The sequence below is a fragment of the Calonectris borealis genome, chromosome 4 (assembly GCF_964195595.1).
Source record: "Calonectris borealis chromosome 4, bCalBor7.hap1.2, whole genome shotgun sequence".
NCBI lineage: Eukaryota > Metazoa > Chordata > Aves > Procellariiformes > Procellariidae > Calonectris > Calonectris borealis.
The window spans coordinates 17,175,536-17,201,917 of NC_134315.1; the positions used below are offsets into that span (position 1 = coordinate 17,175,536).

General features: G+C 37.6%; 1 protein-coding gene across 2 annotated transcripts in view; it reads left to right on the forward strand.

The window, feature by feature from the left end:
* Positions 1–469: 469 nt before the first annotated feature.
* Positions 470–26,382, forward strand: part of LOC142081741 (complement C1q tumor necrosis factor-related protein 7) — a 74,809-nt gene continuing 48,896 nt past the window's right edge. Inside the window, exons 1-9 of one of the 2 annotated variants that reach the window (XM_075148795.1) lie at positions 7,806–7,945; positions 12,312–12,372; positions 13,109–13,192; positions 13,462–13,561; positions 21,734–21,822; positions 22,360–22,461; positions 24,334–24,435; positions 25,258–25,434; positions 25,610–25,763. In XM_075148795.1, the coding sequence (XP_075004896.1) occupies positions 12,334–12,372; positions 13,109–13,192; positions 13,462–13,561; positions 21,734–21,822; positions 22,360–22,461; positions 24,334–24,435; positions 25,258–25,434; positions 25,610–25,763 (847 nt within the window). In that variant the 5' untranslated portion in view covers positions 7,806–7,945; positions 12,312–12,333. Of the gene's footprint in view, positions 723–1,457; positions 7,946–12,311; positions 12,373–13,108; positions 13,193–13,461; positions 13,562–21,733; positions 21,823–22,359; positions 22,462–24,333; positions 24,436–25,257; positions 25,435–25,609; positions 25,764–26,382 lie in introns of those variants that run through there. The other variant, XM_075148796.1, reaches the window with a different exon arrangement.

Genomic DNA, 26,382 nt, shown 5'->3' on the forward strand with positions numbered 1-26,382 from the left:
GAAATGAAGATGTAAGCTTTGTCCTCACTAGAAGAGACTGCTTCTAGGGGCACATCTCCTAGTACAGATATACCTCCCTCCAGCAAGAGGGCTTTTCTCCGTAAAGCTTATACAGGTCCCAAAGACAAAAACAACCATGCAAGCAAAGGACTTTGCATTGAAAAATCCAGATTCTTTTTTTAACATGTCAAAATTTGGTCCAAAAATGCTGGTATTCGCCAGTTATACTATGTCAGGCTACTTGAAAGACATACAATAACATACACGGTGACCAGAAAAAGGTCCAACCTGACAGACTTTCCTCCGTGCCTCCTACATGGATTCTGGTAATGCAGAAATCCCAGGTTGATCTCTGCATATATACCTGTGCATGATGCACCACAGTCTCACACTAATTAGCATATTCTGAGCCATCTCGATGTGACTAGAGTGCCATAATATGCATAAGTAGTCTTATTCCTATGTATTTTTTCCAGATCCAATGATGTTTGCGTTGCTTTACATTACAAGTTTTGCCATCTACACAAGTGAACAACCTCTTCAAAGCCAGTTCAAAGGAGAAAATTACTACACCAGATACATCTGTAGCATCCCTGGTTTGCCAGGCCCTGCGGGTCCCCCCGGAGCCGGCGGATCCCCGGGGCCACACGGACGCATTGGTCTTCCAGGAAGAGATGGTAGAGATGGCAGGAAGGGAGAAAAAGGTGAAAAAGGGAGCGCAGGTATTGAATATTTGTGTCACCTAACACAGTAGTACAACAAAGTAAGACCTTTCATCGTCACTGTTATACATACATATATATATATACACAATGAATGTGTGTATGTGCCTGTGTGGGGTTTAAGTGTGATGCATGTATATATAGTGAGAGAAAGAAAATATGCAGATATATTTTAGATATGTCTAATACGCATATACTGAAATCTGTGTAAATAAGTGTAAATGCATAGCCTTCTTGTGCAGAGATGCTAAGAAAAAGTTTGGGAAAAATGAAGCGTGTGTGGTATCAAATAAATAGTCTCGTTTGTGCCAGGAATAAAGCCAGGAATAAACAATTAGCAGGTATTCAGGTACACACTAAAAATGCTCAAATAGTAAGAGATATTTAGTGCACAAGTATCATTATATAGGTAGCCACGCTGCTGTCCTTCCCATCAGCAGTGCCCATAGATCAGTCAGCAATGGACTGATTTTGTATAAAATTCTTCAACGTGTAATCAAGACGTATGAAGAAAAGTAGGAATATAGAAACAAAGGACCCCCGGGCTGTGGAGCCTCGTCCTCTGTTCCAATGGGCCATTCCTTTCACAAACTTACTGGGGTTTTGAAAGTGTTTTTGGAGTATTTGAAATTCTGACCACGTTTTTCTTGTTTGTTCAGGCACACACAGTAGCCCACACAATCATTTACTGAGATGATATGTGCACCGATTAACTAACTTAAAATGTTTTTGAAGGTTTAAGAGGAAAGACTGGGCCATTAGGACCAGCTGGAGAGAAAGGAGACCAAGGTCAGTCTGGTAAAAAAGGACCTGGAGGATTGACTGGTGCCAAAGGTGAAGTAGGTCCAGCTGGACCACCTGGACCTAAGGGAGATAAAGGAGACCGAGGAGAGCCAGGTGCACCAGGGGTCTGTAAGTGTGGAAAGATAGTGCTGAAATCTGCCTTTTCTGTTGGCATCACCACCAGCTACCCAGAGGAAAGATTACCAATTGTATTCAATAAAGTCCTCTTCAATGAGGGGGAGCATTACAACCCTTCCACAGGGAAGTTTATTTGTGCCATCCCAGGGATTTATTATTTTTCTTATGATATCACCTTAGCAAACAAGCATCTTGCGATTGGCCTGGTTCACAATGGGAAGTACCGGATAAAGACATTTGATGCGAACACAGGCAACCATGATGTAGCTTCTGGATCCACAGTGATCTATCTTCAGCCAGAAGATGAAGTATGGCTTGAGATCTTCTACACTGACCAAAACGGTCTCTTTTCTGATCCAACATGGGCAGACAGTTTGTTTTCTGGATTTCTCTTATACGTTGATACAGATTACCTTGATGCTTTATCGGATGAAGATGAGCTCTGAAACAGATGACATTAAATGACATTCAAACTGGACACCCCAGCACAGGATGTTATCTAGCTGTGTGGGGGACACAAAGTTGAAAAAAAATAATCTGGGAGCTTGTTTTTGCTTTGATAGGAACCAAATCTGAGCTCATAAGGATCCTTCTAGAATCTAAGCTGGATTCTTTGCTGAACAGCAGGGATATCAAACAGAACTGTAATTAACAAAAGACTGCATCACTCCAGGACTGAATCCTCCTGAAAGTTATGTTTATAACACTATTTAAACAAATTTAAGGTACTGTACATTGGATTTTATATAAAATACATTAAGTTGCAATGTAGAATGGATATTTTGTATATGACATTAAAGTAAAGTTAAACAACGGCAATATCATCTTTGGTCATTTTAAGACAGGAAATACATTAAAAACAGAGAAAACATTGGTTTTAAGAAAGGGGAGGAATAAAATAGGAATGCCTGCTTCAGGATGCAGCCAAAAGGTCATAAGGACAGTCCCATCTGATATTTACACCAACAAGTGATATTCATAATTAACTAACTAACAAATACATGAAGATTTGTACTAGCTGAGGACTGCCCAATGACATAAAAGAAGAGAACAAAGGTATTAAACATATAAAATAATTAAAAACTGGGAGATCTGAAAACTTGGAGATAGACAATCAGTATTCAACGTGGGTATTTTCAGTGTAATTCCAAGTGAGTTTGCTATTCTTTCAATGCTATTCAGTATCTTTATAAGAATGTGGAAGAAAGTATAAACTTTCTGCTGAAGAAAATTATGGATGCCAAAAACCTGATAGAACAGTAACCAGTAACGAGAATAAATTATATGGAACAAACTGAGTCACATCATTAAAGCAGACTTACTTATATTCCAATATGGCCAAATGCAATGAAATAAATGTAGGTCACATACAAGATGAAAAACTTTCAGGAAATCAGTGAACTTGGAAAAGGTACATGGGACCTCATGGATAATCAGCTAAATATGAGTCATCAGAGTAGGCTGTTGCTACAGGCCTTTGGATGTTTGACAAATGGAATTACAAGTAGGAGTAAGTAGTCACTTATGAAGCTGCTACTTCTGTCCATTTTTCAAAAACTTACTGGAAAATTGAAAACAAAAGTGTAATTCTACCCATGCGGATTACACAAGAGATGTAACAAAGTAAATTTATTTTTCTTGTCAATGAGGTTAAGAGGTGATTTGATCACAGCCTGCAAGTACCTGCCTGGAGATAAAATTTCTGGTAGTAGCTGTCCCTTCCTTCAATCAGATAGGAGCACAAGAAGATCCACCTGTGAGAAACTGTATCAATTCCCACTGGAAATGAGGAACCCATTTTACCAGTGGCAGTAATCAATCACTGTGAAAATACCCAGGAACATCCTGAGTTCTCCAGCAATCGACATCTGTAAGTCAAGACAGGCAATCTTTAACTGGGTGTTCTTATTTTCCAAGAATTTACAGTCGTATTTTATTCATCCCAGATTTAGAGGAACCTGCTATTTTTATCAGTTATTCAGACAGTTTCAAATGCTAGTCGTTTGTGTTGCACAACTCCTGCTCCCACTTTATTTATGACCAAGGTGGAGGGAAATTTCTGGTTTTCTTCCCGTGTACTTGACTTAATTAAGAAAATTACAACCAAATAAATACAACAAAAATACTGCTGAGATTGCAAAATGAGGAAATGTTAGTACTAGTACTACAGCTATGTATGGAACGTTAATCTATGTACCCCGTATCGGTGCCCTCACTTCCCCCTGCATTAACACACATGTCTTTGAGTACATGATTGCTGCTTTATGCAGTGAACAGGTGCAAAGTCCTGTCCACAAATCAAACTGGCAATGCCTGTACAACCCTTATTTTATTTGACAGTGAGAGATGTGTGGAAGAAAATAGAAGTGGATTCTTTTTCTAACTAGACATCTAATTTATTAGTGTTATACAAGGGATGCTTCCTGTGAAAAATACGGAAAAGAACACTTACAGATTCAGTTTATCACTGTGCTGTACAATCATTTAGGCATCTGCAAATTAAGCACAATATGAGTGCAAAATGCAGCCCAATCATCATTTACAACGATGATTGATGCCAATGCTTCACAGCCATCAGTGCCTACACAAGGCACAAAGACTATCGGCGTTGCTGAGTGCTGTCTGCACTGAAATTCCACAGGACAGAACAATCGTATCAGGCCCATGACCTCCAGGAAGCATAATTCAATAGATGCAGGATTGGACCTATAATATGTATTATGCAGCAAAAGCAGCTAATAGAAGTATTTAATTATATGCTTATTTTAAAAAATATAGAAATAGGTTTATGACATTTGAATCAATAGAAAGTTTATGTTAGGAGTAACAAGTCAATTTTTATTAGAATTAGAAAATCTCCTGTAAAGCCAAACTTAAGAAAAGAGTATGATCGGTATCTTCAGACTCTACAGAAACATATTTGGTAGTTATAATAAATATGGAAATTTTCAGGCAAAACTCATTTTTCACAACTGAACAGAGAAAAAATAGGGCTTTATAGTGAAATGTTCCTGGTTGCAATCCTAACTTAAAGCAGCTTCCATGTAATAATCTTGTAAAAACGAACGAAATATAAAAGAGCTATTTTAACCACACCTATGTTGAAAATGACACCATGGGAATAAGTAAACCAAGAGTTATTGCTTCCCTTTACTTAATAATTTTAGATTTATGTTTGTACAATCATAGAAGAGTCATTTTAGCTTCCCTAAGTTTTCCCATTTGGATTCTGTAGTTATTTGAACAGTTCATATTTTGGCATCAACTGTTAAAAATAAGTAATTCTGTTGAATTATTCCTATAGGTTTTGGCAAGAAGAATCTTTTTACTACCTGTATGGACAACATATGTATACAAGTAGCATGTGTCCCTGCCCTCATTCAGGATCTCAAGACATTATTCTAAAGTAAATCATTGCTAATGCTATTATTTTACTTGAAAATAGATCAACTTTGATGACATGATATTTCATTAGGGGTATTCCTCTGTCTGAATTTGAATTTATATGGAAAATATCTTGGGCTGAAGTCTTCCCACTATTTACACCAGTAGGTGGGGAGGTCTGGTTTGGTTTCAAGACGTTGCAGGATAACAAAAGCAAAATCTCTTTGGGATTAATTTTGAAATCAATCAAAGATTTCTACACAATATATATGTCATTTTACACATGCCATAGTGCCATATAAAACTAGGCATCCAGACCAAGTTAGTCATCTAGACTTTGCCTACAGTCAGCAGAGAGAAATTAGTATCACCATGAGAAACTCCCAGGAGGAAGGGTGTCTTTGCTGCGGCACCAACTCTTGGGCTTCCTGATCGAGGCCCCAAGAACTCATACAAACCTGAGACCACCAGTAAACTTTCAAACAATATTAAGAAGATTAGCGTTCCTGAGATTCATAAGTAAAAAAAATACATATATTTACTTGGCATGTATGTATGTAAATATATGTAAGTAAAAATAAAGTTATTTGAAACAAAATAGCTCCCCACAATCTTTTACTCTTTCAGACTTTCTTTATAGCTGGTAGAGTGACATCAAGGAAGAAGTCAGTTACATGTTCCACTGCTGAACATTTTTAACCTAGATAACTAATTAAACATTAAACTCCACCTTCAAAATGGTATGCATATGTTACTTTGAATAAATATCTTCACTTTCTTCACTACTTGTATTCATGTCCATATGGTTTAGGCTGAACAATTTTTTCAGGAGCAATAGGTCCTAAAGAATTTTTTACAATGCTCAGACAATATAAAGGAAATAGTTACTAATGGATATCAGAACTGAGAACATTATCTACATTTTTCAAATCTTTTTAAATCTACCTAACGCCATTTATGTACAGGCAAAAATACATAAAACTGACAAGCAGCTTATTTCGTTCCCTACCAAGTATGTTTCATTAGTTGGTGCAGTTTGTATAATACTTTACTTTTATCTGTCTTCCACAGGTCACCCACTAGGTTCAGTTCACACTCATTCACTAAGACATTTACTGAATAATTTACTTTCCATTAACTGGTTTAATTTATCCATTGGCAAGTAATTCATACACAGGATAAATGTACTGATGCTGTACTAGGCAATTTGGTCAGTGGGAACTTCAGTTTTATGTGGAAAGGTGGCTTACTTTACATATGTATTTCAGTAGGTGATGAACCCCATCCAAGAAATAATACATGAGAGTAAACAGGAGAAAAATAGAGTTGAGAAAGCAATATACTACAATCTTTCTCAATGAGTAATACATTGCTTTCAAGAAGCAATTTATTCCTTTCAGTATAAATCATTTAGACTTCAGCTCAGAGAGCATTTAGAGGTTACATTCACTTCCCTGTAACTTCTTACGTCAACACTCCAAACTGAAATTATGTCAGTACTTCTAAATTTCAGAGGCATGATTCTTCCTCACATCGGCATCAAGAAATTTCCGACTACTCTCACAAAACTCTCCGTCTCTGATACCTGGTTTTGTCCTAGCTACATACGTCAGATCAATTCATGAAAGTTACTACCTAAAGCAACAGAAAAATTAATTAGACATATATACACATATCTTTTAAGAGTAAATATATACAAAGAAAAAGGTGTCTTGGATTATTTGGCATTTGGCTTATATCCCTCAATTCTGAGTATAATTATTTTGGTACGATCCAGCAGCTACCTGCTGGATGAGGTGGAAGGAGATTTTTCCTCTATGCAGATTATTCCTGTGGCAGCAAGTATTAGTATAAAATTTATCTTACCTGACTTTAATCTCTAAAAGCTTAGATCATTGCGTAGGCTAAATTAGTTGTTACCTCTCCTGTCATCAGTGCAAAAAAATAGGTGGGGTAAATCTCTGTTTGGATGACACTATATTAGACACAATTATTATTTTAAGACAGGAGGAATCAGGAGGTACCTGTCTCTCCACATTACCTGCATCTATGTGACTAACTTAGGTTAGCCTTTAACTTTGAGATGGCAAAAGTTAAATAAGATGTCTGCTCTTAGAGAACAATCTGCTAAGTGGAAAAATCGGCGTAATTTAATTTGGCAATTTATATGTCTCACAATTAGAGAGAAGATGTGGATTGATGAGAACATAGAAGTACCCTTATAATGATGGAAGTGACCTCTTGTCAGACCTTTTGTAAAGCATTGCTCAGGTTCCTCCTGGAACAACTTCAACTACAGTAACTTGGCTGTCCTCCAGAAAATTTTACAGTATATTAAGGTAGGCTAGATAATCCTCTCATGCCTCCAAATTCAACACACTTAAGTATATATAAAATATTGACATTTTTAAGGATACTTAATTTTAGGTATAGAAAATATGAATGTATCCTGGAGTGTTTCTACTTATACCAAAAAAATTATAAATTTGTTTCTTTTCAACTTTAAAGCACCTGTCAAAAACCTAAACACAAAACAAAACATAATGCAATATTTGTAAAATCATCTCTGTGAAAGAATAGCCTTGTTTATGTCATGTTAACAAAGGGACAAAAAATACTGAATTCTTGAAAAACATAAATGAACTATGATTCTCATCAGGCTCTAAAGTGAACTTTTAGTAAGAAGTTGATGGGATTTCTAGAAATGAGTGAATTGTATGAAGGAAATGTACAGCAGTCCCTTTTCTTTCTGTACTTCCAACAAAGTGTTATCCCTAGGCTCAGAAGACAGTGGAAAGGATTTAAAATTTTTGAGTTGAAGAACAATCTCTTTAATCATCTGAAAACTTGTCTACCACTGATACAGATGTCCCTTCCACGCACCACCTGCGTTCACCCACACGCTGTCAGACGTTCTGGTATGTGAACTCAGATTTCTTCTCCACCTGTGACAAATTTCAGGAAATTTTCCTTGTGATTTCTGTCATGTTGGAGTAAGGTGCGATCAGTTTAAAATCATGAAGATGAGCAGAGTTTGTTCTCCCTTGTTTGTAACCTCCATGAAACAAAGATCCCTGTAGAGTTGCACATCGTATTTGATGTTCCTATTCTAAGAACACAGCAACACATAATCTTATTTTGTAAATGTTGTCCACGGCTTGTAAGATTTGGAGTTTCGCCTGTTTTCATTTGGTTTTACAAGTTTTAGCTTGTAAAAAGGCAAGGCAGGTAAAAAGCGGTGTATATGGCAATGCAAACCTTACATTATTAATTTTAAAACTGTTTTACTGCTGAACTTGGGGTCTGTGATCCCTTAGCCTGCCCGCTCCTGAGGCAGCCTGCACCGTGTGTCACTACAAGCGGCCATCTACCTTGCCTGTGCCAAAGGCCATCCTTGACCATCACTGACAAAATAACTGTTGAAGTGTGACAGTGTCACATCTCACAGAGTAGAGCTGCTCACGTCATCTTATTTGGAGCACTAAATCTGCTGTCCAGTGTAATCAATGACATTGGGCTTGCCTTTGTTTTTATAATGCTGACTGAGATAAATGAGTTGTTCTCCACCCCAGGAAACAACTGGGGTGGTTTGAATTCTGTACGTCTCCTCTGAGTAGAGTCACTGTACTGACATGTGTTTTTAAGCAGCTTTCCATCCTGTTTAGCAAAGGTCCCCCACTGCTCCTTTAGGGTATTATAGTAATGTTCCTTACATAATGCTGTTCATATTTGTCCATCATTTAAACTGTTTGTCCAACTGTTTCTGAGACTGGAATAAATTGTTGGGACACAGACTTATTAGCAAAACAAGATGTTGAACCTGAGTCCTTGCCAAAACTTTGGATGAAGGTTCACCCACTTGATCATTTCCACAGTCCCACATACGGTGAGACTTAGCAGATAACAGAGACTGCGTACTGTATACGTTACCCTAAGAAACCTGTCTTCTGATTACATTTCTGTCCCATTCTTGAAAGCTGTGTCTTCTAGCTGTGATAGTTCCTCTTTTAGCAATTAAAAATGCATACTCTCAATCTTTTTTTCTACTATGACTGTTTACTTCTTCCCATGATCTCCTGCTTACAACAGTATTCAGAAATGGGAAACAATTTAGCCATCTCTTTTCATGTGATTCCAGCTACTAAAACTTTGCAGTAACAGACCTTCAGATATTATGGGGACTGTTTACATAAAGACAATTATAAATAGGTCTAATAACAACTCCATTTAGTATCAGCAATATTGTTTATTCTGGTTGTACTAAAGATACTAATACACATGTTAACATAAGAAATTACTTTGTTATCAATTCAGTGCAGCAGAAAAGACCCCTCTCCAGCATTGACAGGAAAATTATAAATTGCTTTGTACCTATAAAAATTAGGAATTGTATATAAGACAATCCACATTTCTGCAAACTATCTGATAGTGCTGACATTTCTGCCATTCCTAGTGTCTACATAAGCTGGTTGTGAGCATTTACAAGCAGATAACCCGTCCCTCCACTGTTTCTCTAACCAGGGCTTAAGGATTGTATTTCCCTTTAAGCAGTCTCTAGAACAACCTTAATGAAGCCTTCATATCCTTCTTTTTTTTGCTACGGAAGTATTAAAGCATATTGATAACTTCATAAAGTTATAATTTGTCTTACTTCTTACTTTGGTTTCACAATCTGCCTTCTCCCGACTAAGAACATTTACTGATGCATTTTTTAATCCTGGTGCGGCAAAAAGCCTGTCTTTTCAAATTACAGCTGCTGAGAGATTATACTTTTTCTTACTCTGCTATGTTTCCTGTTACTGCTCCACAAAATTACATGCTAAGAATTTTGCTGAGGCTTATGCTGATTTGTAAAGGTCATCTGTAAAGCATAATGCATTGTTGTCCCCTTGATACAGCTTCTGCGTACTTTAATGCATTGGAAAACAGAGACAGCACTTGGAAAACAACTGGCTACTAACCGTCCACTTTAAGGATTTATTCCTACATGACTGATGTCAGGGATTTTTTTCAGAGTGAAATTAATCTTAAAAAAAGTTTTACTTGCTGGAATGTTGGCATATAGTCTGAATTAGAGGTTTAACATCTACCTTTAGTCAACAGAGCGAGACAGGCTCTTCCGCACACGATATTCAGGAATCACTGCTCTGAATCGTACACGTCCCAAGAAGAGTCTGTGCCTCTCCTCTAGTTACAGAGGAAGTACACAGAAATTAAGTCAGATAATTTAGCAAAGTTAGGAACTTAAAGTCAGGAAGAGTGACTGTCTTTATTGTATTTCAGTCTGAAATAACCATTCTTGATCCTGCAAAAATATACAACCGATGCTTTTATTCAAGTCACTGCAGTAATTGAAACGCGTTGCTGTCTGCAGGAGCTGCAATCGCTCTATCGTCCCCATACTTTATTCATTACTTTCCCTTTTACTGTAAAAGAAATTGTTTCCAAAAAAGAAGTCTTCCGGAACTGTTTTAGTGGCTTAAGGAGGAGAATCTGATTCTTTCTCTTTAAAAAAGCAAAGCTGAGGCTTTGTTGCTAGGGGGAGCGTTGTGCTTGGCTCGTCTGTACTCTGAAAGCTGCTGTGTAAGAAAACCCAGGTAGGAAACAAACATTTTCCTCTAGATCTGTTTCAGTATCACTGCATTCTGAGTGTTTTCATGAACAAGACAGATTTAAGAATCCAAAATCCTCAAAATTCTTTTCTAGGTATTTTTGATATAAGTATTTTTTTAAAGGGGAGCGAGAGAAACTTCACTGCCTTTCTGTTGTCAGTTTTAAGTGCTTCAGAAACAGTCTCTGAGCTAATGGAGAGTTTTATAGTTCTTGCATCCAGTTGTTTATTACATTTTAAAGTGCCTGCTATAGTACTTAACTTCAAGAAATGCTACAAAATTGTTAAAGAAAGCAACCATAAGGCCCGTCTGCAATGTTGCCAGCATTCTCCATTTACGTATGCCTTTAGGAAAGACTGTTTAAATTTCATACATAAAGCTTGATACGAAAAAGAGGTTTATGTGCCAAGTAATAAAAATGCTGCCACTTCTTGCAGTGCTGTATTTTTTGTGCCATGAGGAGGGTATTTGATGAACCTTGCCTGCAGCAAGCTAATGTTGCCATTTTGGGGTCCATCACCCTTAGCCCTGGTGCGAGATACTTACTGAGGGAATTGGTGCCGAGGTGAATGCACAGGTGGTTTGAGAGATAGTCACATTTGTTTAAGAAAACCATTTGTTTAGGGCGAGTTCAGTTCCTTGTGCTAGTTGAGACTTATTTAGAAACCTGAAAATCCTTGGGGCTAGTAGCTGGTAAGCACCAAGCCTCAGGCAGGAGATAACCTTGCTCCTCCTCTGCTGCTTCTGCTCTTTTATTAGGCATCTCCAAACAGATAAAGAGGTATGTGGAGATCACTCTTCATGTTCTAGCCTGGGCTGGAAGCACTTATCGAGGCGAGTATGCACTAGCCTGTACATACCCAGTACAAAAAAGTGATGGGTAAACAAAGGATGACCTGTGTAGGTCTCAGTCAGCCCTCTTGCTACAGGAGATTTAGCCAGATACAGAAAAAGGCCCCACCTTTTACTCCCGTGAGTTGCTTCATGGGGATTTTGAAATCCAGAATAAATTATGCTGTTGCGAGTGACTTCATCTGTTAGCTCTGTACATCAGCACTGGGGTTTTGCACTGGTGCAGCTACGTTGGTGCAAGCTTTGTGCCAGGAACAAGTACAGCTGAGGTTGCTTTCCTGTTTATTAAAGGTAAAGCAGGACAGGAAGCTGCAGAAATGGCAGCAATGAGTTGACTTGTACAGATATAAACTTAAAAATGTCCTAAATGCTTGTAATCAAATACAGCAACTTTCTAGTCTAAACAAAGCTGAAGTGATTTGGTGGGTTCCAGGTTTGGTAAAATTGAAACCCCAACCAAGCCCAATGCTGGAAGTGGACGAAAAAAGGGATTGAACATGTCTCTGTGATCTAAATCTTGCAGCTGGCTTATGGACTGCAGGTTAGTTGTTTATTAAAAAAAAAAGTAATGAGTGTTCATACAGCATATACAGGCCCACATTGTTCACTATTATATGGAATAATTAAATAAATGGATACATATATTTTTTAATTATTCCATTCTGGAAAAAATACGTGGTTTTTTAAGTACTAAGGCTGTATGCTAAATGGTATGTCATTTGAGTGTTCAGGGTGCAAAGGTCACATGGAATGTATCTCATGATCATTATGCATGTATTAAAGTGTATCTCTCATGAGTAATTCTCACTGCTTGTGACAGCCAGGTGTCAGTCACCGACCAGATGAACCGCAGTGAAGAATCCCAGATGATAATCATGGAGGTTGGTGTCCAATTAGTTGAGACAAAAATGGTGTATGATCGTAGAGAGTATGTATGATGAGAGTAATAGGAATCTTTTACGTATGTAACTGAGAAATGTGAAATAGTAAGTCAAGATTGTCTTGCAAGCTCGTTAACCCTAGATCAGTCAATACCTAGATCAGTTCTAGCTAATGCAGGTTTGCATAATTATTCACTTCTGTGCAAACACATTGCAACCATAGATACACTGTGAAATAGGCACCTTTAATGTGTATTTTTTTATTCCATTTCGTATTGATCCAACACTTAGTTGATTAAATTATATTCAGATCATTGGTTAAATATATTTAGTCTTGAGTACGTTACGAAAACAGAAAGTTATGTTTTCTCATCTGTAGAAAGGCTTTTGAAGTGATCATGTTTAAACCGTGCCTGCTGCTTTGTCAATAAAATATCAGAAGGGGAAAAAAAAAACCAAACCACCTCTTTGTGGTATGAGAAGATAAGCTGTAAAGATAAGGCAAGATGCTTTAGAGCTGTCAGTAAGCTTTAATTTTGCTAACAAATAGCAGTGCATGTTAACTTCAATCAGTGTCAGGACTGTAGCCTGCCAATGGCATCAGTGGAACATATATATAGAGAGAAAATTGCTTAAATCAGGTATTTTGATAGACCAGAGCTTATTTCCGTGGGTCTGAGGACAAGGCCAGCCTCCACCCCACGAGTGCAGCTCTCTCTCTCTCTCTCTGTGTAAGGAGGAGTTCCTGGACGAGGACCCTGCTCAGGTGGAAAGGCTGACGAGGACCTTGACAACTCGCAGGCACAGGAGAAAGCAAACGGTGAGCACCCCCAGCTCCGCCTCCCCCTACCCACCCCATGCCCAGGCTCGGCGGCCGCCTCGGGGTCACCGCCGCGCGGGCTGCCGGCGGCCGCCGCGGCGAACGCGCATGCGCACACAGCGCCGGGCGACGCGCATGCGCGCGCGCGCTCTCTCCCCCTCGGGGTCGGGGTCCCAAGGGCGGCGGCTGCAGGCGCTGGGCCCGCGCCTTGTCCTGTCTCGGCTCCCCTCACTCATGCGCCGTCCCTCTCCCTTTCTGCCCCGCCGCAGCTGCCGGAGGCTGTCGGTCCCCCCGAGCCGCGGGCGGAGGAAAGGAGCCGCACCAGCATGGCGGCAGCCCCGTCCGGCGCTGCCCCTCAGCCGCTGCGCGGTGAGTGACCCTCCAACGGCCGCGGCGCGGCGGGGCGGGGCCGGCGCGGGGTGCGCTTCCGCCATGTTCCGCATGGCCCTGAGCCACCGTCGGGGGTTCAGGCACCTCATCGGCTGCCTGTCACTGGTGGGGTCCCAGGGCCAAAGCGACAGCGTTGCCCTAGCTGTAGTTGCTTGGGTTACGTGTTTCCACTCTGAGATCACCTTCAGTTCATAGACCGAAAAATTGCTGTGGGATCCACGTGTAAGGGGAGGAGCGTGGTGCACGCTAATTACTCTTGTCTTCGAAGAGCTGCCTCAAGCTCGCTTTTCATTCGCAGTGTGGGAGCAAGGATGGAGGGGTGTCTGTGTGTGTATCTGTCATGTGCCAAGTCAGCTCGGATCATGATGGATACAGTCAGAGCGCTGCATTAAACATGAGTAGATTATGAAATATTCTTGTATAAAATACACAACATTTTTCAAAAGTGTTAGTGTAGACATGCAGTATTTACATATTGGAATGTGAACCTCATATTTTGTGCTTGAAGTGTTATTCATGCTTTGATGGCATATGGATTTATTGATGGGCTATTTTAACTGTCACATGTGAAATAGTCTACTCACAAAGTAGGAGAATGCAAGAGAGTGATGTAGTGGGAAGCTGTTAAAAGAGAATGTCTAATTGCAGGCTTGGAAAGAATGGAGATTGCTGGTACTTGAAAACTAATTTTCAATTTCTTCGGCAGAATCTGTGCAATATTCCTGTTAGATACTTTGGACAATGTTAATGTTGTGAATCTTACTACATGGTTTTATGGGCTTACCTAAATAGGATGCACAAAAGAGCTAATTAAGAACAAAGTATTAAAAAGTCAATAAAACTAAAATCCAGTGAAATATAAACATGCGTGGTTTTTCATCAATATCAAGGTTTATAAAAATAAAATGTATGTGTGGTCGTTAAACTCATTTTAACATAATATAGTATTTGTTACAGACATCTACAATTTAAGGATGTTTCCAGCTCTTTCAAGGTCTGTGCACTTTTCTTTTGAATGTTTTTTGAGTCTCACTGCGCCAACTTGTGCTAGGAAGTGATACGCTGTTGGCAGATGGAGTCCAAACAGTTTTCAGAATTGATGAGGAAATCAAGAGACCCTCTAGTGATGGTTGTTTTCATTTACAGAAGCTCATTTTCCAAGAATAAAAAAGAACAGCACAGCAGTACTCTGAGAAGAAAACTAGCCATTAGTTCCCGTATGCGATAAATGTTTTGTTTTCTTAAGTGTTTTGCTCTGTTACTTGTTATGCTTGCTGCTTCTGAAATCCCTGTTAATCTGGTAATTTCTTATGATTGAGTGAAAAGTACTGCATGTGGTATTCTGAATAGACTGTATCAGTGGTTTACTTAATTGCAGTATAATTTATCCATCTGATTTATTTTTTTAAAATTACATCTTAAATTTTGAGAGACGACACCTTGAGCTCAAGTCTTCATGCATCTATCCAACTTATTTCAATTTTTTTTAACCCTGGAATTCAGTCTGACAGATTTATAAATAATTTAAATTTCCATCTTCTATATATTAAGCTTTTGAATATGCTGACACTGACGTTTACTATTGTATTGCCCAGTCATAAGGTAAAAGTAGATTTCTTTTCAGTTCCTCACTGCCTTTACTAGGCTGATGATCTGCGTATGAATTTCTGCTTATCGTTGTCTTGCCAAGTGATAACTAACTATTTAAAAAAAAAAAAAGTAACATACACACACCCATTTTCCAGGTGCCATTGAAAAATCTACATAGGTTGTTTCCTCTTCTCTCTTGTTTTATTTTTGCTTTAGTGCCTGTGATAGCACATTACCTCTATTCCTAGGCCTGTTTAGTTTGTCGTGGTTGTCACCATATTTGTTCATTGTTTATGTTAAATTTGCAGTGTTAAAAATATACACACACACACACTCTCTCTCTATGAAAAGCGAATTATATTATAACACAAGTGGGAAGTGTGGAATTACCAGTTTGTGATGTCCCTCAAATACTTGGTTTATTTTATGCTAGCATGGTATGATAATTTTCTCGTTCTGGTCCCACTATGGCAAACTTATCTTGAAACATATCCATCAACTATTTCTTCACTTAATCTTCATCATAGTCTCTGTTTGTCCCTATTAGTCTTCTAAGCATTCAGTAGTCAGTCTCTACTGTTTTTTAATGCAGTCCGATGGCAGAAATTTATTATTTTACTATAATCTAATTTGTGTGCTTAGATGCCTATATACCTTTCTTAAATGGAAAGACTTGGCTATATGTCAGTTTACTAGTCAGACTAGTAAATAAGAGTTGCAAAAGAAGAATTGCTTTAAATAAAAAGCCCATGTCTGATGGTTATTCCCTTGTGAAGGCAGGACAACTACAGTGTTACAAAATCTTTTTCTTCATTGTTCGGTTTTTTGAATTTGTTAGTTATTTGGTTGCAGTTTCTGGAGTGTCTTGCTATGCATTTGTGCAATGATTGTATCCATGAAAAACACAAAAGTGTTTCCAGGAGCTATGCTGGAAGTTACCATTCCCTGTTTTCTTTCCGGTAACTGATAAATGTCTTGGTCACAGCATAAATGTCTGTCTGGTTTCTGCATCCTGTTCAGATCCGGGTCAAAATACTTGCCACAGTTCTGGGTCTGCGTCAGTATGGAGAGCTTTGAAGTCACAGACAGAGCTGGTGGGTTTGGGCTCCTCCAAGTGCAGGTGAAATCAAGGGAGAAACTTACTAGATGACATTTTCAGGTTCTCAGTTTGACTATCCGGCAAGCTTATTAGATCTGCCCGAAGTAAAATATGGAGTAAAATTGTCAAAATAATGACACTTCCAATGTAAAATGTGGTGTAAAATTTTTTGATACAGGCCTGTAATGATCCTGCGAAGTAATGCTCTCATGAATATCAGTCTTATTCTTTCACTTCAAAAATACATTTTGAAGTTAAGCACAAATTAGTTGGCTGTAGAGCCCATTCACATAAGCAGAACCAAAGTATAGGTACAGGGAAGTAAAGTAACAAAAATATTTTTTTTGTGTGGTCCTTTTTTCAAGGGACCACAGGATCCCACAGTAGTTGATGCACTGAATAAATTTTACTGCAACTATTAGAGCCTTAAAATGTTTTTCATTATGTGTAGAAAGGATAATTCCCCTGTTATCGCTAGGAACTGATTCATTCATAAAAAATTCTGCATACAGAGCATCAGTTCTGATGCTTTAAGAAGTACTTAAAGGAGTGGCAGATTGTTTCTGCACTAATTTTGCGTGTTTATGCTGTTCACTTTAACCTGGCTTGTCTGGAAATGTTTACAAGGAATTGTCAGGTATTTCAGAAGATCAAAAGCAGGTTCTAATCTGTTGCTTTGTAGTTTTCATTTATCAGAATGGAACTGAAATGAAGCATTTGCTCCAATGAAATAGAGTATGTTTTTACATGCTAACTGAACAGAATACAATGGTAGAAGAAAGTCACAGAAGGTAAATAAAAAAGTAACTTAGACCAACTTCTCACCTTGAGTCATTTTAACTCTGTTGGTCTTGATACCTGGTTTTGGTGAGGGTTTTTTGGTTGGTTGGGTTTGTTTGGGTTTTTTTTGTTGTTTTTTTGTTTTGTTTTAACTTAAAAACTTGTACCGGTGAAGATTCCATAACTATTTAAGGGACTCAATTCCAATGCTAGAATACCCCAAAAGTTAAAAAGCTTTTCCAGTGTGTAACCACCTTCCTTATTGCAATTAAAGTCCATCATTGCCGTCTCCAGCAGACACAGAGAGCCCTTCTGCGTGCAACAACCTTTTGTGGGTTTGAAGTTGTAAAATATACTGAAGTGTTTTCTCCATTTCAAAAACTCTTCAAAGCCATTCTTTGAGCAAATGTGACTTCTCACAGTTTTGCCTGCATGTTTTATATACAGATAGACATTATTCCATTGTTCAAACCATTAATAAATGTTTTAAAGGCATTAGATTGAGGCAGACCCTGAAAATACCTACTCAGTATGGAGTTTGAATTTATTAATTGTTACTTGCTTATCTTTTTAAATGTGGTTTTCCAGTGACTTGCATGCACCCCTCGTCAGTTAATCAAAATGTTTCCTTCTGAGAGATGCTTTCTATAAAGGAGGCTCAAAAGTTGAGATGTATGCTTTTTCCATTATTCACAATATGAATATATGTTAAAGAACATTAAATTGGCTTGATAGGTCTTGATCTTGGCCTAATCTAGGCCTTCTTTTGCTTATTATTTTACTCTCTTTTAAATATTTACGAATAGGCTGAGTCTTTTTTGTAGAGTTGAAGTTAGACTGACTTGTGTATCTTCTGCAGCTCACTCTTTCCCATTTCTTAAAAAAAGCACTTGCCTAGGATTTTGGAACTTGCCTGTTCTCCATCACTTCTCAGAATCACTGATGGTTCTGATTTTGCTGCAGCCAGTTCATTATTGGATACCCTGCAATGATGGTTTTTAATTAGATCAGTCTGATGAATACTTATCTAGATCTTGTTCTCTGTTTTGTCATTAATTCTTACCCTGTTCTTACTCATATTGTGTTCCTTGTTAGAAAAGACAAAAGGCAAATAGGGTTTTCTGTGTGTCATCTCCTAGTGTCTCTGCTGAGTACTTGCTTATTTCTGTCTCTAGTAGTATTCTTGGTAAGGAAGTGGTTATGGGATGTTTGCTTTTCTCTTATGTGTCTCATGCTAGTGATATTCACTTTGTGCCTTGTTCTTTCTTTCGAAAGTTTCCAAATACAATTAATGCTTCTTTTTGCAAATACAGGTAGTAAATTGTGTAATTTGAAAAGATTAGGATTGTCCCGTATCTTTTGATGTTTCTGAGTAGAATCAGTATTAGTGGGGTTTATCTTAATGTATTTTCCTTTTCTAAATGACAGTGGACTAAGGTCATCCTATAAATTAGATTGCACTTTGGCTTTGGTATAGTAGGTAGCCTTTAAATGTTTAAATTGTATATTCAACATACAGTATTTACTGCCACCAGTAAATCTCTTGGTATAATATTGAATCAGCCATAATGTGATATATGTTGTGTGACATTACCACTCCTAAGCCCTTACCCTTTGCTGTTTTATCTCCTTTTCATGAATTTAATGCCTTATATAAACCTGAAATCACCCTTTACTTAGACCTTGGCAAACAACGTTCTTTCGTAAGGGCAAAGAAAAAATCAGTGTTTGGCTCAAAGAACTGACAAGCAATATAATTCTATAAGTGGAGATAACTAGATAGATAACTAGATAACCAGAGAAACTATTTACCTAGAATGTCATGTGTTCACAGATTAAAAATTTGGGGAAAAAAAAAAAAAGCCACACACCACAAAGCACATGTGCGAAAAGAGCTACAGTTTTCTCCTGCTAATCATCTTACAGTTGTTCCAGTAAAGGGGCTGGTGTGTTCTTTGTGGAACGATGGAGCTCCTTCTGGAAATAAAAGCTAGTTACAAAAGTTTGGGAGAAAAAAGTAAGATCTGAGGATTTCACACATAAGAAGGGATGTGAAGCATTTCTTTTTAAAAAGTTAATATTCCATATATCAGTCAAAGTTAAACTTTCAATAAGCTCCTGAGAAGTTCCAGGTGAACTCCAGGGCTCTAGTGAGACTGAAGAGATCTGTGCAGATGGGGAGACAATTATGTAGCTAGAATCAGTTTTGTTTATGAAGAAATTAATTAGGCCTTTCAAAAAGAAAAATACTTAAGTGATGACTTTCTAAGCTATCAGGTATATAAAACTATGTTTTCAGCTAAAAATATTTTGGAGACTTTTATAAAGAGGATAACCTTGACTCTTTTACATGGTAGCGCAATCCATGAGAGGGAGATGGGTACCTTCTCAAAATATCATGTAGAAGACAACCATAATTGTGTTTAATACATAAAGCTGCTGGAAGTGTTGCCATTTGCTTACACATACAATCTCATTCATATTGTATGTTTAAAATGTTTTTCATTTGTGTTTATATGAGAGGATGTGTTGTAGGTATCCACTGCTTTGTATTTCTGACCCCAAAAGCGTAGCTTCTGTGTAAACAACTGGATAACTATTCATTCTTTTTATTTAGGTATCAGGGAATGCAGTAGGGTACAGGTTCACCCTACTAATGTTTACTGAATCTACCTGAAGAAATCATAATCTAAGAGGATCTGATATGTGGAAGATAAGGGGGAGGAATGCTATTAGTCCTTCAAAGGAAAAGGAGGCCCTGATAAGTTTGGTTATCAAAGACATGTTCTCATTCAGTTTTAATTATTGAAGAAAAGTCTGGGCTTTTTGGGAGCAGCAATTCAAAGGCTGCAACAAACAGTAATTCTCCTTTTCCATAATCACATAATTACCCAAGTCAGTGTCCAAACCTGGTATTTACTACCTATCAAAAAATCTAAATATATGCCACTGATTTAAAACTCAGATTCGTATGTTTCACAAGATCAGCAGAGAATACTTGATCTTAAAGGATGTAGAGTTTTGATGAGTTCTTGGGGTTGGAGGGTGGGTTGTGGGATTCTTTTGTTTGTTTGTTTGAAATCAACCCCAGGGGTACAGCTGTAGTAATGGCCTCCATCTGGACTTAGCACTACTGATCACAAGCCTTTGAGCCCAAGAGTTCAGCCAGTTTTCAGTCCACCTACTTATGTCGTCCATCTTTAATCAGTTTCACTATAAGGGTGTTACAGGAAACAGTAATAAACAAGATCCACTGCTTTCCCTTCATCCACTAAGCCAATTATCTCATCATAGAAAGTTGTCTTATTGGTCAGGTGGAAGTTTTACTGCTTCATAAATCCATGCTGATGACTCCCAGTTTTCATCTTGTACTTAACATATTTGGCAATGGTTGCCAGGATTATTTGCTCCATCACCTTCTTGGGCATCAAGATGAGGCTGACCAGCCTTGCTCGCTTCCAGTCCTCAGGATCCTCCCTTGATCATCACCATAATCTTTTAAAGATAATTGAGGGTGGCCTTGAGGTGATGTTGAGCAGCTCCCTTGGCACTCACAGGAGCATCCCATTAGGACCCATGGATTTGCGTATGCCCAGTTTGTTTAAATGTGACCTTACCTGATCTTCCTCTACTGAGGGTAAGTTTTTGCTACCCCAGGCTTTTCCACTCGTCTCTAGGGCCTGGTGTTCCTGATGGCAGTAGAAACTGAGAGGAAGAAAGCACTGATTACTTGGGTCTTTTCGGTGTCCCCTGTCACCAGGTCCCCTGCCCCATTCAGCAGCAGATAACCATTTTCCCTAGTCTTCCTTTTGCTACTAATGCACCTGTAATATCCCATCTTGTTGGCCATCACATCCGTTGCCAGATTCCAGTCCAGGTGGGCTCTGGCTTTCCTAAGCCCATCCCTGCATGGTCGGACAGTGTCATGGTATTCCTTCCAGGTCACCTGTCCCTGTTTACATCTCTTGTAAGTTTTCTTTTTATGCATGAGTTGAGTTAGTTCATCCATGTAGCCTCCTGTGGGTCTTGCTTGACTCCCTGAGTATGGGGACAGACTGCTCTTGAGCTTGGAGGAGGTGATCTGTTGGTTCCAGAGGGGTGGCACAAGTAGAGCTGAGAGTAGCTTGTGCGTGAAATGGGAAGGTACTTGATGATGCTGTTTACATGGAACAGGGTAAAATGCATCTTACTCTCTTGATTGTACTAGAGCTATAGCACAAAAACACTGCTGGAGAAATTATTAGTTTGTCACTACAAAAAGCAGGTAGCTCTAAGCTGAAAAAGGAAGCAAGTCTGTAAATTCTTTACACTACCAATCACATCTGTATCAGGATTTAAAGCACATCACCATTCAAAATTAGATCTAGACAACTCTGGCTAACAGCTTATAAAATGCCAAGTAATTCTTTACATATTTCTAATAGAAAAAAAAGTGTGTATATGCTTTACTTCAGGTGGTTCATAGTGATAATGAAAGGTAGATCCATCACAGCTAAAGGCATTTAAGTGATAGTCTATAAGGTCTGAGTTCCAAAAAATGTTTCATTCCTTCACATTTTCTCATGCAAGTTCTTTCTGTTGGAACATGAGACTCTGTATATATATGGTTTTATTTAAGTAATTTTAAGTTTCTTTCAGAAAATACTTAATTTAAACATGTTACCATGTTTTCTCTGTTTCAGACTTGCCACCTGTTCCTTCTACATCGAGGACAGGCTTTGCAGAATTTTCTGTTAGGGAGCGAATGAAAGAAAAACTAAAAGCAGCAAAGGTGAGAATCCTTCAGAAGTCCTGTTTGGTTGACTTTATTCTTATAAGTAACACCCACTTCATTTTGCTTGCTTAGTGCTATGTGAGTCTGAATTGGGATATCTGCTCTTTATAATTTCTAATGCCGAAATAATACTCGATTCATTAGTACAGTTATTTTCCACTGTATTTCTATTGCTGTATTTTTTTCTGAAGTTTATTTAATTTGTTTGTAATAATACAAAAGACTTAGACTTAATAATACAAAAGATCTGAGAGGTCTTTTCCAATCTTAATGATTCTATGATTCTATGATTGTTCTATAATTCAAATGTTACAATCATTACAAGATCCTTCTGTGTTTCTGTCAAAAAGTTCACTGTGCAGTTTAATAAGGGTATTAACATCTAGGTCTGTAAAATCACTTAAGCTGATTATATAGTTCAAAGATTCTGTCCCTAACACAAACGTGCATAAGTTGTTGAGTTCCTGGGAATTATTGTAGCTTTGGTCTTACTATATTTCTATTATAGCTAAGCGGGTTTTTTTGTTTGCTTAGTCAAAAGCAGAAATTAATTTATTGCAAGAAGACCACAGTCCACGACCAAGGCGTTTAAAAAACATCAGAGAAAGGAAAACAGAAGTCAGACTGGATAAAGCGGTAAGAAGGTGCATTGGGTCTTGCTATTCTGATAATGAGAAAGTGAATGTGAAACATGAAATAAATCAAAGGCTACATGTAGTCTTGAAGATAAATTTCATTTATTTTAATGGGATAAAAATTATACTATTGTTGAATTAGTAATCGGGAAGGAACCTTTCTGATTACTGCTTTTAATGTACATATTTAACAACAATAATTTGCTTTCATTATAGTATGGACATCATGTGAAAGTTCTGTCATTTACAGGTTCATGACTTCTGTCCGTTAAGATGCCTTGAAGTATTTAAAAGTTACTGTAACAGAAAGGACCACTGTATTATAGCTGTATATAAATTTGCACAGTGTCATTGCTAAAGGCTGGATATTAACTTTATGTCATTGTACTGTATTGTATTTCCTTGTTAGGATTTTTTATTCAGGGTTTTTTTAGTATTAGGGTCTTCTTTGTTAGAAAATGAATTTTGTATTAAAAAAATAACAAAAGTTATGCCTGTGCAGAACTTGCACCCAGATATTCTTCAGAATTGACAAAGAGATTGCTTTCCTGTAGAAAATGTGTTCCAAAGAATGTGTATGCCCAGGAAATAACAGCATGTAGCAGTAACATTTTTATCTGGAATTCCAAACAATATGAATTAGCCTGGCTAAATTGCTTGTCTAGGGGAGAATTACCTATTCATGTAGGTTTTGGGGAGGTTTTTGGCAGTCTTTTCTTATAAGAAGTAATTGTCATAGCTTTCAGTTAAGTAGTATTGTTTTAATATCTTTGTTTCAGGAAAATATGGAAGTGATACCCTTATTAAAGTTGGTTACTAATTTTATATAAAGTATATCTGAAACCTTCCACGTGTTGGTTTTGTTTCCTGTACTTATTTACACGTGTAGTAAGTATTGTTTTGTTGTTAAACAACTGACCATCATATTGCCAGGGTTTGAGATTTTCTTTTTGCTATTATTATTTTCAAGTTTAGGTTGAATAGATGTAAACTTGAGAAATGTCTTCCTTTAATCTAAGAATTCAGGCCACAAGGTGGAAAAACAGGTACAGTGTTAGATGTGTTTATGATGGCTTGGCCTGATGAAAATCACTTTGAAGCACTTAAGAGAACTTGCTGAAGAAACCTCAGAACCAGTGATGTTTACAGTGATCTCTGCGTAGGGACAGATAAGGCTTCAGAAAACTGGAAATGGATAACCATGCTACCTCCTTTCTTGAAAAGGTAGAAGAGTATCATCCATGGAGTTTTAGAGTAGCCTGGCAGTAATTGTTTGAGAGAGAACAAAACAAACAATCAAGTCGATATTTAAGCACCCAAGCAATGGACACCACCTTTTTTGAGTAATACCAAATAGGATTTTCCTGATTGCAGGAGGGGCTATATGAGAAGCTGGCCTTAGCCCCCCAACTCCCCTGCCTGGTCAGCAGTGTCTGCCAGCAGCACCTTTGCCACTGCTGCCCGGCTTGTGCTGTCTGTCAGCCTCTCATTTGTAGACGGGAAGATTTTGCATTGCTACTCCGTTTCTCCCCCTTGCGGAGGTTAGTATGTGGTTGCTTGTATTTGGGAGTGCAGAAACAATGATCTCATCAGCAGTGAAGAAAATAAGCTAACATTTATGCAGTGAACCATTTCTTGATACTCTGCAGTCTATTTCTTGACCCAAAGGAGAAAGGAGTTAAGTAATAATTAGATATATCCTTTTAAAATAAATACAAAATCAGTATAATTGTTACCGCAGTGACTGTGTTTGTTTTGTTTTTTTTTTTTCTGTGAAAATGCAATATCTAATCTCTGTACTCAGCTATTTGTCTTTTTTTTTTTTATGGATCAATAAATGTATGCTATAACTTATGTATATATTTTTATGCAGTCTGATAATGATAAATTTAGGGAGATGCAAGAGGATGAATCCCACTTACCATCAAAAATAAAGTTTCGTGATTCTGTAAAAAAGCTTAAGCAAAAGTCAACAGTAAGTACTAATTCCTTCATTTCAGTAACTGATATTAATTTCATTTAAACTTTATATGGCTTCATGATTCTGTTTGAAGCAGCAGATAGAATTCAGTCTTAAGCAGTGGAGAGGATTTTATTTAATGTAAAAATTCACAAACAGTATATGCCAACAGTTGGAGTATAAAAAGGGAACCTTCATCAAATATAAGAATAACTTTGGGTCATTTGATTAAAAAAAAAAATCAAGTAAATCCATCTGGGCACAATTACTGGAGCTTGGAGGAAAAATGTTTCTTCTGTTTAAATCCTTTTTATTGAATGCCACCAATTGGCAGTTAAAGAAATTTACAGATTAGTATTGATATTTATTAGCCACAGAATGCTACTGTTAATTCTTTTACTAGAGAATTCATCCTACACTAAAGTGGCCTGGGTCCTACAGAGGCAAAATGCCATTAGAAATTTCTCTTCATATCTTTCGCCTGGATTTATGCATTATGGCCAGAATGTAAACTTTGGCATTTCTCGTTTGCAAATTGCTTATATTTAAAACAATAAGCTGATTAAAATTAAACCAGGTAACTTTTTTTAATAAAACATTGCAAGAAATATTTAATGAAATAATAGTATGGCAATAGAGAAAGTTGCATGTATCATTTAAAAATTTCAGTCAGCTTCAGCATTTAGGTGGGTTCTCTTTGAGATAAAATAATTATTATCCTGTGAGTGACAAGTGTTTATACATGCTGTTACTGCTATTATTAATAGAAAGGTATCTTCACTTGCCCTAAATTTCTTATAAATGTCATATTAAAGTTTCTTTGTCTTCTTTTCTTAGTTCCAGAATGATTTTCCTTCTGCTGAAGAAGCATATAATTTCTTTACCTTCAATTTTGATCCTGAACCAGACAGTATAAAGGCTGGAGCCAGGAAAAGGAATGAATTAAATGAAGAAGAGGAGGCAGAAGAAGAATGTGTAGAAACCCATGAGGATGAACAAGAGGAGGATGAAACGGTGTGAACTATAGAATAAATGTTCTTATTTTTATTTAGACTTCTTGAATTAATTTTAATCATCTAATACAAAATGGCAACTTTTGTTTCCTTAAAAATTCTGAAAGTATACTTTCTAAAGATTTCCATTTTAAGAAATAGACGAACTAACAGAGACGTTTGCACTTCAACTATAGGATGAAGATGTACGCTTAGTTAAAGATGATGATTTATTCATTATAGGGCAGACAGCCGAAGATTTTCTAGTAATGAAACCTGCTGATTGTGAAAGCTACTCTGAGCAACTGAAAAAGGAAAAAGAATTTCTCTTCACTCCCAGCATGTTAGCAGGTATGAAGATTGTGCTTATCCATTTTGTTCCTAGATTTTGCATAGCATGGCACCCTTTGATCTGCTGAAAAATCTTTTATCAGACTGTCTCTGGCAGTAGAGAGATATTTAATTGCAGTTCTCTGACACTGATCATCCAGTCAAGTCTGAAAATGTCTGACAAAATAGATTAACTAGCAACATGCACACCTCAGCAGGTCACCAGCTAGTACGTTAGCAAGTGAACTCAGGGCACATCAGTTGCTCTGGTGTAATTACCTTAGTGCTGTTTATAGTAAATGCAAGATGACTGGCCCCTCTTTCACTGGGCTTTAGCTATTACATTATTTAACATATGTAAGAGGTTATGGGTACACACATTTAGGTACTAAAAGTGGCTCATGCACTGTACATTATAACTTAAACTATTTCTTCACTTGGCCACATCTGCAATTTTTTCCATGTGGCAACTTCGTCAAGAGTCATGTAAGTAATATAAGGATTTTTGTAATTCAAGGGGCCCTTTTCCCAAAATCTGATTTTGTGAATTGGAAATAGTTAGTCAACATTGATCATATCTCTGACCTTTTTGCCTTATTCCCATAGAACTGCAAAGTCCGAAAAAATTGCTTTATAATAT